Below are 14,255 nucleotides of genomic sequence, written 5' to 3' on the forward strand. Positions count from 1 at the left end.
ACAGAGAGAGAGTATACCAGCACACACCACAGCGCTATATAATACAGGGATTATCACTATACTGAGTGATTTTTCCCAAGAGCTGCTTATTAAGACCAATTTACGCCTAAATTTATGTGCCCCCCCTCTCTTTTTTACCCTTGTTGTACTGGATACTGCAGGGGAGAGCCTGGGGAGCGTCCTTCCAGCGGAACTGTGAAGAGAAAATGGCGCTGGCTGTGTTGAGGAAGATAGACCCGCCCCTTCAGCGGCAGGCTTCTCCCGCTTTTTATAATGTTAATGGCGGGGGGTTTTGCACATATACAGTGTTATACACTGTATTAAGTGCTATTTGTGCCAAAAGGTAAACTAATTGCTGCCCATGGCGCCCCCCCCCCCCCCCTCCCCCTCCCCCTCCCCTCAGCGCCCTGCACCCAACAGTGACCGGAGTGTGTGGTGTGCATAGGGAGCAATGGCGCACAGCTGCAGTGCTGTGCGCTACCTTAATGAAGACAGAAGTCTTCAGCCGGCGTTTTTCATCTTTATCTTCCGTCTTCTGGCTCTGCAAGGGGGACGGCGGCGCGGCTCTGGGAACGGACGATCGAGGTTGGGCCCTGTGTTCGATCCCTCTGGAGCTAATGGTGTCCAGTAGCCTAGAAGCACAAGCTAGCTGCAAGCAGGTGGGTTTGCTTCTCTCCCCTCAGTCCCTCGTAGCAGTGAGTCTGTTGCCAGCAGATCTCACTGAAAATAAAAAACCTAACAAATACTTTCTTTTCTAGTGAGCTCAGGAGAGCCCACTAAGTGCATCCAGCTCTGGCCGGGCACAGATTCTAACTGAGGTCTGGAGGAGGGGCATAGAGGGAGGAGCCAGTGCACACCAGATATAGTACCTAATCTTTCTTTTAAGAGTGCCCAGTCTCCTGCGGAGCCCGTCTATTCCCCATGGTCCTTACGGAGTTCCCAGCATCCACTAGGACGTCAGAGAAATACAGGATGAGGTTTTTTTTTTTTTTATAATTTACTAGTAGTTTCTTTTGATTTTAGCAATTTGATAAAGAAAATAAAATTACGAGATTATGGATTACATGGCATATCTATAACCTCCTTAATTTACACCACATTTGTAGAAATGCATCTTTTAACACGCTCTTCGGCACTCTTTCCAAAGGTCTCTAATTGTTTGCATCAAAGTTCGCAGTATGTGGTCTCAACTGCTTTGAAAAAGAAGTCACTTTGTGAAACTAATTTTAGTTGACTATATTCTATGGGCCAACGGAGAAGTAACATACTTTTTCTTTATTGAATTTGGTATTGGCACCCAGTAACGAAGATTTGCAAATTACTATCCCCCGTAGTATTTGTGCCATTTAATATACTCTTCCACCTTCGATTCCAACCTTCATTTGTCATGCAGACCATATTTAAATGTTAAGTTCTTCCCTATAAAACCAGTAGACCGACAACAGAAAATTCATGAAGCAGTTGACGTAAACACAACTGCAAAAAGTCTAAATGAAGACACAAGTGTTCAAACTGTGTTTATTAAAAAAAGTTGTGTTATTACACTTTACACAGCTATTAAGAGCTTGCAGCACTACATGTACCTTTCAAGCCACTTATCCACAACAGCAGATGTTGTATAGAATGTTAGCAGCTGAATTAGGCCTATAGTGTACAATCACATAATATCAAGTTTTGGCATAAGTGTCTGATGGCACAAGCCTAAATTGGAAATTAACGTTTAGTGAAAGGCTTTCAAAATTTCCAATTGAAAATGCTATAAAGTATTTCATTTACTTTTGAAAGTACTTATCTTCAAGGCACGACAAAAGAAATAACATCCCCTAACCTATGCTGCTTCTCTATTATACTGCTGAGCCATCAGCTGCTTTCAGTCTTCTCGTATACAGTTAAACCTGGATAAGTGGGACCTGGATACGTGGGAAACCTCTATTACTGGGACTAATTGTGAGATCCCGGCATTTCAGCACCAAAATAAAAACCTGTTAGTGAGACTGTCAAACCTCTTTAACGGAGACTGATTTTTCTCAATTATTAGGAATAATCACCTCTATAAATGAGACGACCGCCTTTAGAACCTGTTGTAATGGGATAAGTACAGTACAGGTTTTCACAAGTCCCTAGGCAATACCCTGTACCTGGACTTACAGGGGGTATCCTGTTTGAACCTGCATACGTGAGATCCTCTATAAGCGAGACAAACCTGGTTAAATGAGAAACCGGATAAGTGAGATACCTCTTTGAGAAAATAAATGTGCCATCCCTTGAGATCCCACTTAACCAGGGTCGACTGTATATGGATATGTAATGGTCTCTAAGCCATTAGAAAGTTACGTAGTACATTCCATCTATTCACCCACATGATTACATATTGTAAGGCAGGGGGAAATAAAAGTACAAAAACAAGTTGTACTAAAAGAGAAAAAAAAAAAAAGAAAGAAAGGAAAAGAAAAAAGAAAAAAGAAAAAGGGTGGGGTGGGGAGAGCAGCATCTTGCACAAGAGTTGTTTAAAAACAGATATACAATGTTCCCAATCACAAGTTATTAATCCGCAGAGTGGTCATGCACTTTCCGGCAAAGAGCTGTAACCTCAGGAATAGTGTAGCAAGATTACAGACAATTCTGCATCAGTCAGAGTCTCCTCCGTCATCACTCTGCACAACTGTTGCTCCCTCCACCTGAAAACAAAGTAAATTACAGTATTTGATTAAAAATAAATACAAAAAAACCACAACAAAAATAACTAAAGAAACATACATCAAGGCACATTTAAAATGGCAGAATTAGGACATTACGAGAGTAGTAAAAAATGGGAGCTGTAACTTACTAAGACAAGCATTTATGTTAAAACAGAGTAGAAAAAAATTGAGGCAGGTCTGAAAGCTACAGAATTAAGAACAAAAAAAGTTATCCAAAATGAGAGTACACTTAAATAATTCTATTATTATTATTCTAGTAGAATTTTAAATTCATTAGTTTTAGGATTGTTAATTGTACATGGTTAGAAAATCTACTGACTGACTTGCACATCACCAGATGTAAAATAAGAATTTACTTACCGATAATTCTATTTCTAATAGTCCGTAGTGGATGCTGGGGACTCCGTAAGGACCATGGGGAATAGCGGCTCCGCAGGAGACTGGGCACAAAAGTAAAAGCTTTAGGACTACCTGGTGTGCACTGGCTCCTCCCCCTATGACCCTCCTCCAAGCCTCAGTTAGGATACTGTGCCCGGACGAGCGTACACAATAAGGAAGGATATTGAATCCCGGGTAAGACTCATACCAGCCACACCGTACAACCTGTGATCTGAACCCAGTTAACAGCATGATAACAGAGGAGCCTCTGAAAAGATGGCTCACAACAATAATAACCCGATTTTTGTAACAATAACTATGTACAAGTATTGCAGACAACCCACACTTGGGATGGGCGCCCAGCATCCACTACGGACTATGAGAAATAGAATTATCGGTAAGTAAATTCTTATTTTCTCTAACGTCCTAAGTGGATGCTGGGGACTCCGTAAGGACCATGGGGATTATACCAAAGCTCCCAAACGGGCGGGAGAGTGCGGATGACTCTGCAGCACCGAATGAGAGAACTCCAGGTCCTCCTCAGCCAGGGTATCAAATTTGTAGAATTTAGCAAACGTGTTTGCCCCTGACCAAGTAGCTGCTCTGCAAAGTTGTAAAGCCGAGACCCCTCGGGCAGCCGCCCAAGATGAGCCCACCTTCCTTGTGGAATGGGCATTTACAGATTTTGGCTGTGGCAGGCCTGCCACAGAATGTGCAAGCTGAATTGTACTACAAATCCAGCGAGCAATAGTCTGCTTAGAAGCAGGAGCACCCAGCTTGTTGGGTGCATACAGGATAAATAGCGAGTCAGATTTTCTGACTCCAGCCGTCCTGGAAACATATATTTTCAGGGCCCTGACTACGTCCAGCAACTTGGAGTCCTCCAAGTCCCTAGTAGCCGCAGGCACCACAATAGGCTGGTTCAAGTGAAATGCTGAAACCACCTTAGGGAGAAATTGAGGACGAGTCCTCAATTCTGCCCTGTCCGTATGAAAAATTAGGTAAGGGCTTTTATAGGATAAAGCCGCCAATTCTGAGACACGCCTGGCTGAAGCCAGGGCTAACAGCATTACCACCTTCCATGTGAGATATTTTAAGTCCACAGTGGAAAGTGGTTCAAACCAATGCGATTTTAGGAATCCCAAAACTACATTGAGATCCCAAGGTGCCACTGGAGGCACAAAAGGAGGTTGTATATGCAGTACCCCCTTGACAAACGTCTGTACTTCAGGAACTGAAGCCAGTTCTTTTTGGAAGAAAATCGACAGGGCCGAAATCTGAACCTTAATGGACCCTAATTTTAGGCCCATAGACAGTCCTGTTTGTAGGAAATGCAGGAAACGATCCAGTTGAAATTCCTCTGTAGGGGCCTTCCTGGCCTCGCACCACGCAACATATTTACGCCAAATACGGTGATAATGTTGTACGGTTACATCCTTCCTGGCTTTGATCAGGGTAGGGATGACTTCATCCGGAATGCCTTTTTCCTTCAGGATCCGGCGTTCAACCGCCATGCCGTCAAACGCAGCCGCGGTAAGTCTTGGAACAGACAGGGTCCCTGCTGGAGCAGGTCCTTTCTTAGAGGTAGAGGCCACGGGTCCTCTGTGAGCATCTCTTGAAGTTCCGGGTACAAAGTCCTTCTTGGCCAATCCGGAGCCACGAGTATAGTCCTTACTCCTCTCCTTCTTATGATCCTCAGTACCTTGGGTATGAGAGGCAGAGGAGGGAACACATACACTGACTGGTACACCCATGGTGTTACCAGAGCGTCCACAGCTATTGCCTGAGGGTCCCTTGACCTGGCGCAATATCTGTCTAGTTTTTTGTTGAGGCGGGACGCCATCATGTCCACCTTTGGTTTTTCCCAACGGTTCACAATCATGTGGAAGACTTCTGGGTGAAGTCCCTACTCCCCCGGGTGGAGGTCGTGTCTGCTGAGGAAGTCTGCCTCCCAGTTGTCCACACCCGGAATGAACATTGCTGACAGTGCTATCACATGATTTTCTGCCCAGCGAAGAATCCTTGCAACTTCTGTCATTGCCCTCCTGCTTCTTGTGCCGCCCTGTCTGTTTACGTGGGCGACTGCCGTGATGTTGTCCGACTGGATCAGCACCGGCTGACCTTGAAGCAGAGGTCTTGCTAGGCTCAGAGCATTGTAGATGGCTCTTAGCTCCAGGATATTTATGTGAAGTGATGTCTCCAGGCTTGACCACAAGCCCTGGAAATTTCTTCCCTGTGTGACTGCTCCCCAGCCTCTCAGGCTGGCATCCGTGGTCACCAGGACCCAGTCCTGAATGCCGAATCTGCGGCCCTCTAGAAGATGAGCACTCTGCAACCACCACAGGAGAGACACCCTTGTCCTTGGAGACAGGGTTATCCGCTGATGCATCTGAAGATGCGATCCGGACCATTTGTCCAGCAGATCCCACTGAAAAGTTCTTGCGTGGAATCTGCCGAATGGAATCGCTTCGTAAGAAGCCACCATTTTTCCCAGGACCCTTGTGCATTGACGCACTGACACTTGGCCTGGTTTTAGGAGGTTCCTGACTAGCTCGGATAACTCCCTGGCTTTCTCCTTCGGGAGAAACACCTTTTTCTGGACTGTGTCCAGAATCATCCCTAGGAACAGCAGACGCGTCGTCGGAATCAGCTGCGATTTTGGAATATTTAGAATCCACCCGTGCTGTCGTAGCACTACTTGAGATAGTGCTACTCCGACCTCTAACTGTTCCCTGGACCTTGCCCTTATCAGGAGATCGTCCAAGTAAGGGATAATTAAGACGCCTTTTCTTCGAAGAAGAATCATCATTTCGGCCATTACCTTGGTAAAGACCCGGGGTGCCGTGGACAATCCAAACGGCAGCGTCTGAAACTGATAGTGACAGTTCTGTACCACAAACCTGAGGTACCCTTGGTGAGAAGGGCAAATTGGGACATGGAGGTAAGCATCCTTGATGTCCAGAGACACCATATAGTCCCCTTCTTCCAGGTTCGCTATCACTGCTCTGAGTGACTCCATCTTGAATTTGAACCTTTGTATGTAAGTGTTCAAGGATTTCAGATTTAAAATAGGTCTCACCAAGCCGTCCGGCTTCGGTACCACAAACAGCGTGGAATAATACCCCTTTCCCTGTTGTAGGAGGGGTACCTTGATTATCACCTGCTGGGAATACAGCTTGTGAATGGCTTCCAATACCGCCTCCCTGTCGGAGGGAGACGTTGGTAAAGCAGACTTCAGGAACCGGCGAAGGGGAGACGTCTCGAATTCCAATTTGTACCCCTGAGATACTACCTGCAGGATCCAGGGGTCCACTTGCGAGTGAGCCCACTGCGCGCTGAAATTCTTGAGACGACCCCCCACCGTACCTGAGTCCGCTTGTAAGGCCCCAGCGTCATGCTGAGGACTTGGCAGAAGCGGGGGAGGGCTTCTGTTCCTGGGAAGAGGCTGCCTGCTGCAGTCTTTTCCCCCTTCCTCTGCCCCGGGGCAGATATGAGTGGCCTTTTGCCCGCTTGCCCTCATGGGGACGAAAGGATTGAGCCTGAAAAGACGGTGTCTTTTTCTGCCGAGAGGTGACCTGGGGTAAAAAGGTGGATTTCCCAGCCGTTGCCACCAGGTCCGATAGACCGACCCCAAATAACTCCTCCCCTTTATACGGCAATACTTCCATATGCCGTTTGGAATCCGCATCACATGACCACTGTCGCGTCCATAACCCTCTTCTGGCAGAAATGGACAGCGCACTTACTCTTGACGCCAGAGTGCAAATATCCCTCTGTGCATCTCGCATATATAGAAATGCATCCTTTAAATGCTCTATAGTCAATAATATACTGTCCCTGTCCAGGGTATCAATATTTTCAGTCAGGGAATCCGACCAAGCCACCCCAGCACTGCACATCCAGGCTGAGGCGATTGCTGGTCTCAGTATAACACCAGTATGTGTGTATATACTTTTTAGGATATTTTCCAGCTTTCTATCAGCTGGCTCCTTGAGGGCGGCCGTATCCGGAGACGGTAACGCCACTTGTTTTGATAAGCGTGTGAGCGCCTTATCTACCCTAGGGGGTGTTTCCCAACGCGCCCTAACCTCTGGCGGGAAAGGGTATAATGCCAATAATTTTTTAGAAATTAGCAGTTTTTTATCGGGGGAAACCCACGCTTCATCACACACCTCATTTAATTCATCTGATTCAGGAAAAACTACGGGTAGTTTTTTCACACCCCACATACTACAAGTACCACAAAAAAGGGTATTATCAGAAATGTTCAAAACCTCCTTCATTGCCGTGATCATGTAACGTGTGGCCCTACTGGAAAATACGTTTGTTTCCTCACCGTCGACACTGGAGTCAGTGTCCGTGTCTGGGTCTGTGTCGACCATCTGAGGTAACGGGCGCTTTAGAGCCCCTGACGGTGTTTGAGACGCCTGGACAGGTATTAACTGTTTTTCCGGCTGTCTCATGTCGTCAACAGTCTTTTGTAAAGTGCTGACGCTATCTTCCATACGACCATCCAGTCAGGTGTCGACTCCCTAGGGGGTGACATCACTATTACCGGCAATTGCTCCGCCTCCATACCATTTTCCTCCTCATACATGTCGACACAACGTACCGACACACAGCACACACACACAGGGAATGCTCTGATAGAGGACAGGACCCCACTAGCCCTTTGGGGAGACAGAGGGAGAGTTTGCCAGCACACACCAGAGCGCTATATATATATATATATATATAGGGATAACCTTATATAAGTGTTTTTCCCTTATATAGCTGCTGTATTATTAATCTGCCAAATTTAGTGCCCCCCCTCTCTTGTTTTACCCTGTTTCTGTAGTGCAGGACTGCAGGGGAGAGTCAGGGAGCTTCCCTCCAACGGAGCTGTGAGGGAAAATGGCGCTTGTGTGCTGAGGAGATAGGCTCCGCCCCCTTCTCGGCGGCCTTTCTCCCGCTTTTTTATGGAAAAACTGGCAGGGGTTAAATGCATCCATATAGCCCAGGAGCTATATGTGATGTATTTTTAGCCATCTAAGGTGTTTTTATTGCGTCTCAGGGCGCCCCCCCCCAGCGCCCTGCACCCTCAGTGACCGGAGTGTGAAGTGTGCTGAGAGCAATGGCGCACAGCTGCGGTGCTGTGCGCTACCTTATTGAAGACAGGACGTCTTCTGCCGCCGATTTCCCGGACCTCTTCAGTCTTCTGGCTCTGTAAGGGGGCCGGCGGCGCGGCTCTGGGACCCATCCATGGCTGGGCCTGTGATCGTCCCTCTGGAGCTAATGTCCAGTAGCCTAAGAAGCCCAATCCACTCTGCACGCAGGTGAGTTCGCTTCTTCTCCCCTTAGTCCCTCGGTGCAGTGAGCCTGTTGCCAGCAGGTCTCACTGAAAATAAAAAACCTAAAACTAAACTTTTCACTTAGCAGCTCAGGAGAGCCACCTAGTGTGCACCCTTCTCGTTCGGGCACAAAAATCTAACTGAGGCTTGGAGGAGGGTCATAGGGGGAGGAGCCAGTGCACACCAGGTAGTCCTAAAGCTTTTACTTTTGTGCCCAGTCTCCTGCGGAGCCGCTATTCCCCATGGTCCTTACGGAGTCCCCAGCATCCACTTAGGACGTTAGAGAAAAGAATGCAAAGGGATCCAAATTAGTCAAACATGCCACATCACTCTTGACCACAGTCTTTACCAATATTAAAAACAAATTCTCAAAGCTAACGTGCCAAAACGAGTTTTATGGTAAGAACTTACCTTTGTTAAAACTCTTTCTGCGAGGTACACTGGGCTCCACAAGGATTGGACAATGGGGTGTAGAATAGGATCTTGATCCGAGGCACCAACAGGCTCAAAGCTTTGACTGTTCCCAGAATGCACAACGCCGCCTCCTATATCACCCCGCCTCCCAGCACAGGAGCTCAGTTTTTAGTTAACCAGCCCAATGCAGTAGCAGGAAAAGAGACAACAGTTAGTAGCCACAGACACCACACTCTCACGACAAGAGAAGTGTCAGCGGCTAATGCCATACCAACCCAAAGAAGCTAATTGCGTCAGGGTGGGCGCCTTGTGAAGCCCAGTGTACCTCGCAGAAAGAGTTTTAACAAAGGTAAGTTCTTACCATAAAACTCGTTTTCTGCTGCGGGGTACACTGGGCTCCACAAGTATTGGACAATGGGGATGTCCTAAAGCAGTTCCTTATGGGAGGGGACGCACTGTAGCGGGCACAAGAACCCGGCGTCCAAAGGAAGCATCCTGGGAAGCGGCAGCATAGAAGGCATAGAACCTTGTGAACGTGTTCCCGGAAGACCACGTAGCCGCCTTGCACAATTGTTCAAGGGTCGCACCACGTTGGGCCGCCCAAGAAGGTCCAACAGACCGAGTAGAATGGGTCTTGATGTGATCAGGAGCAGAGAGACCAGCCTTCACATAAGCATGTGCAATCACCATTCTAATCCATCTGGCCAGGGTCTGCTTGTGAGCAGGCCAGCCACGTTTGTGAAATCCAAACAAAACAAAGAGAGAATCAGATTTTCGGACAGAAGCAGTTCTCTTCACATAGATACGGAGAGCCTGTACCACATCCAAAGACCGCTCTTTGGAAGACAAATCAGGAGAGACAAAGGCCGGAACCAATATCTCCTGATTAAGGTGAAACGAAGAAACCACCTTAGGTAAATATCCGGGACGAGTCCTAAGAACCGCCCGATCACGGTGAAAGATTAGATATGGGGAACGACAAGACAAGTCACCCAGATCAGACACTCTTCTAGCAGAGGCAATAGCCAGCAAGAACACAACCTTAAGGGAAAGCCACTTAAGGTCAGCTGAACCAAGGGGTTCAAACGGAGGCTCCTGCAACGCCTCCAAAACCACCGACAAGTCCCAAGGAGCCACAGGCGGGACATAGGGAGGTTGGATATGCAACACACCCTGAGTGAAAGTATGAACATCAGGCAAAATCGCAATTTTTCCCTGAAACCACACCGACAAGGAAGAAATATGAACCTTTAGGGAGGCCAGATGCAGGCCCAACTCTAGGCCTTGCTGCAGAAAAGCCAAAAGCTTGGCTGTACTAAACTTGGAAGCGTCATAATTGTTAGATGCGCACCAAGCAAAGTAAGAATGCCAGACCCTATGGTAAATCTGAGCAGAAGCCGGTTTCCGGGCCCGCAACATAGTTTTAATGACCTCTTCAGAAAAACCCTTAACCCTCAAGACGGAAGCTTCAAGAGCCACGCCGTCAAAGACAGCCGGGCTAGGTCCTGGTAGATACAGGGGCCCTGAACGAGGAGGTCTGGGCGTTGTGGAAGTAGAATTGGACGCTCTGACGATAGGCCCTGCAGGTCTGAGAACCAGTGCCGTCTGGGCCACGCTGGAGCTATGAGAAGCAGATTTCCTTTTTCTTGCTTGAACTTCCGAATTACCCTGGGCAGGAGTGACACCGGAGGGAACACATACGGCGGCCGAAACCTCCACGGCACCGCCAGCGCATCCTCGAATGCTGCTTGAGGATCCCTTGTCCTTGCTCCGAAGACCGGAACCTTGTGATTGTGTCGAGACGCCATCAGATCCACGTCTGGAAGACCCCACTTTTCCACGAGGAGTTGAAACACTTCTGGATGGAGGCCCCACTCGCCGGCATGCACGTCCTGACGACTGAGAAAGTCCGCTTCCCAATTCAGGACTCCCGGAATTAATATTGCCGATATGGCCGGTAGATGGCGTTCCGCCCAACGTAGAATCCGTGAGACTTCCTTCATTGCCAAACGGCTTCGAGTGCCGCCTTGATGATTTATGTAAGCCACTGTGGTGGCGTTGTCTGACTGTATTTGAACAGGACGATTCTGAATTAAATGCTGGGCCAGGTTCAACGCACTGAAGACCGCCCGCAATTCCAGAATGTTGATAGAGAGGAGAGATTCCTCCTTGGTCCTCCGACCCTGAAGGGAGTGTTGCTCCAGCACCGCGCCCCAACCTCTTAGACTGGCATCTGTCGTCAACAGGACCCAGTTGGATATCCAGAAGGGACGGCCCCTGCACAATCGTTGGTCCTGGAGCCACCAGTGCAGCGACAGACGGACCTCCGGAGTCAATGAGATCATGCGAGACCTGATCCGGTAAGGCAGGCCGTCCCACTTGGCTAGAATCAGCCTCTGGAGGGGGCGAGAATGGAATTGAGCATACTCCACCATGTCGAATGCTGACACCATGAGGCCCAGCACCTGCATCGCCGAATGCATCGACACTTGCGGACGAGAAAGGAAGCAACGAATCCTGTCCTGAAGCTTCAGGACTTGCTCCTGAGACAAGAACAACCGTTGGTTGTGAGTGTCCAATAGCGCTCCCAGGTGCACCATGCTCTGAGCAGGGACCAGGGAGGATTTCTTCCAGTTGATGAGCCACCCGTGGGCTTGTAGAAACCGGACAGTCATATCCAGATGACGTAGGAGAAGTTCTGGGGAATTTGCCAGGATTAACAAGTCATCCAGATACGGCAGTATCCTGACCCCTTGACAGCGGAGTACCACCGTCATAACTTTGGTGAAGACTCGCGGAGACGTCGTTAAACCAAAAGGTAATGCCCGAAACTGGTAATGTAGGTTGTCAATAGCGAACCTCAGGTATTGTTGATGTGACACTGCTATAGGAATATGCAGGTAAGCATCCTGTATGTCCAGGGAGACCATGTAGTCCCCAGGCTCCAAGGCCAGAACTATAGAGCGAAGGGTTTCCATACGGAACTTGGAAACCTTCACAAACCTGTTCAGTGCCTTGAGATTGAGAATGGGCCGGGAGGACCCATTCGGTTTTGGGACCAGAAATAGCGGAGAAGAGTACCCCCGGCCCCTCTGAGCAAGAGGCACCTGTACGACGACTCCTGTATCCAGGAGGGTCTGTACCACCGAATGTAGAGTGTTTGCCTTTGTTTTGTCCAATGGGACATCTGTCTGGCAAAATCGATGAGTGGGTCGAGTTTTGAAGGCTATGGCGTAACCTCGAGTGACGACTTCCCGTACCCAGGCATCTGAAGTGGTCTTCAACCATTCCTGGGTATACCCTAGAAGCCGGACCCCCACCCTGGGATCCCCCAGAGGGAGGCCTGCCCCGTCATGCGGCAGGCTTATCGGTCTTGGCAGCTGGCCGACGGGCAGCCCAGGCTCTTTTGGGCTTCAGCTTACCAGGTTTGGAAGTGCGGGGCTGCTTATGGTACGCCTGACCTTTTGCTTTACCTGAAGGACGAAAGGGGCGAAAGGACGTACCTTTAGCCTTCGACATAGAAGGAGCGGTATTAGGCAGACAGGCAGTTTTGGCAGTAGCCAAGTCAGCCACAATCTTATTTAAGTCCTCCCCAAACAGAATATCTCCCTTGAAAGGGAGTACCTCCAGGGTTTTTCTAGAGTCCAGATCCACAGACCAGGATCTCAGCCACAATATCCGGCGAGCCAGGACTGATGTAGTAGAGGCCTTGGCTGCTAGGATACCGGCATCAGAAGCCGCCTCTTTAATATATCGAGAAGCTGTGACAATATATGACAAGCATTCTCTAGCATGGTCAGAAGAGATTTCAGCTTCTAACTCCAAGCCCCATGCTTCAATAGCCTCTGCAGCCCATGTAGCTGCAATAGTGGGCCTATGTGCAGCACCCGTGAGGTTGTAAATCGCTTTCAGACAACCCTCCACACGTTTATCCGTAGGCTCTTTTAGAGACGTGACGGTAGTGACAGGTAGAGCTGCGGAAACCACCATCCTAGCCACATGTGAGTCCACTGGAGGAGGCGTTTCCCAATTTTTAGACCGCTCTGGCGCGAGGGGATAGTGAGCCAGCATCTTCTTTTGAGGCACAAACTTCGTACCCGGATTTTCCCAGGGTCCCGGACGTATATCCACTAGGTGGTCAGAGTGAGGTAAAACTTGCTTAACCACCTTCTGACGCTTGAACCTATCTGGTTTCTTAGGAGGGACGGATGGCTCGGGATCATCCGTAATCTGCAGAATTAACTTAATAGCCTCCAAAAGATCAGGAACATCCACATGTGAACTACCCTCCCCATCAGCCGTATCCGAGTCAGAACCTGAGGGGTCAGTATATGTGCCGTCTTCATCAGATGAGGCGTCAGTGACAGCAGTGGATTGTGAGGAGATAAGCGCTCGCTTAGAGGACCTCTTGGACTTAGGCGAGCGTTGGTCAGACTTTTTAGTAGTCAAGGACTGGTTCAACTTCTTTAATTGAGCAGATAAATCGTCCGCCCACGGCGGGTTAGCTGCAGGGACCACATACGGTTGTACCGGCATTGGGGGTCACATAGGGGGAGTTAGTTTGTGAACTAGCGCATGCAGAAGCATGGAAAAAGTGGCCCACGATGGGTCAGTATGTGCCTCCGTTGCCACAGTCCCACTGGGGGGCAAGGAGCCCCCGGAACCAGAGCCCACAGCTGCTAAATTCTCCTCATATGGCCCCGTGGCGTCAGCAACACCGACAGTGTGTTCAGCCCCAGAACCGTTACCCTCAGAAGCAGACATGATATAACTTGCAGTATGAGGTTAACACAGTACAATTATCAGCAGCACTAAACCTCTGAACCCAAACCCCTGCGCAGTGTAGTTAGCACTAGCAGAGATAAAGGAGAGATATGGTGACTAAATCACAGAGAAAAATACATAATACAGTATATCTTTGTGAAAATCCTATATTAGATAACACCTGACGCACCGAGCCCCCTCAGGTTATGGAATATAGGGATAGCAAGTTGAGTGAAAGACACGAAATGGACACCACTCAGCTATCAAATGCACACACAGAAAGTCACAGTTTGTACAATGCAGAGGTTATTACTGACAATAATACTGCACTGGACTAGCTTACACAGCTAAATAACAATAGATATAACAGTACACAGTAAGAACTGGATGTATATCACAGGGTAATTGTACTATAAAACCCTGACTAAGGGGGTAATTCCAAGTTGATCGCAGCAGGAAATTTTTTAGCAGTTGGGCAAAACCATGTTCACTGCAGGGGAGGCAGATATAACATGTGCAGAGAGAGATAGATTTGGGTGTGGCGAGTTCAATCTGCAATCTAAATTGCAGTGTAAAAATAAAGCAGCCAGTATTTACCCTGCACAGAAACAAAATAACCCACCCAAATCTAACTCTCTCTGCAAATGTTATATCTGCCCCCCCTGCAGTG

The 14,255-nt window shown here is 48.4% G+C and overlaps 1 protein-coding gene across 1 annotated transcript in view; it reads right to left on the bottom strand.

Moving 5' to 3' along the window:
- Nucleotides 1–1,504: 1,504 nt before the first annotated feature.
- The window catches only part of PUS1 (pseudouridine synthase 1), a 46,974-nt gene continuing 34,223 nt past the window's right edge, over nucleotides 1,505–14,255 (bottom strand). The window contains exon 6 of the mRNA XM_063964666.1: nucleotides 1,505–2,678. Within this exon, the coding sequence (XP_063820736.1) occupies nucleotides 2,628–2,678 (51 nt within the window). The 3' untranslated portion in view covers nucleotides 1,505–2,627. The remainder of the gene's footprint in view (nucleotides 2,679–14,255) is intronic.

This window comes from Pseudophryne corroboree, chromosome 1, assembly GCF_028390025.1.
Source record: "Pseudophryne corroboree isolate aPseCor3 chromosome 1, aPseCor3.hap2, whole genome shotgun sequence".
NCBI classification, from domain to species: Eukaryota; Metazoa; Chordata; class Amphibia; order Anura; family Myobatrachidae; genus Pseudophryne; species Pseudophryne corroboree.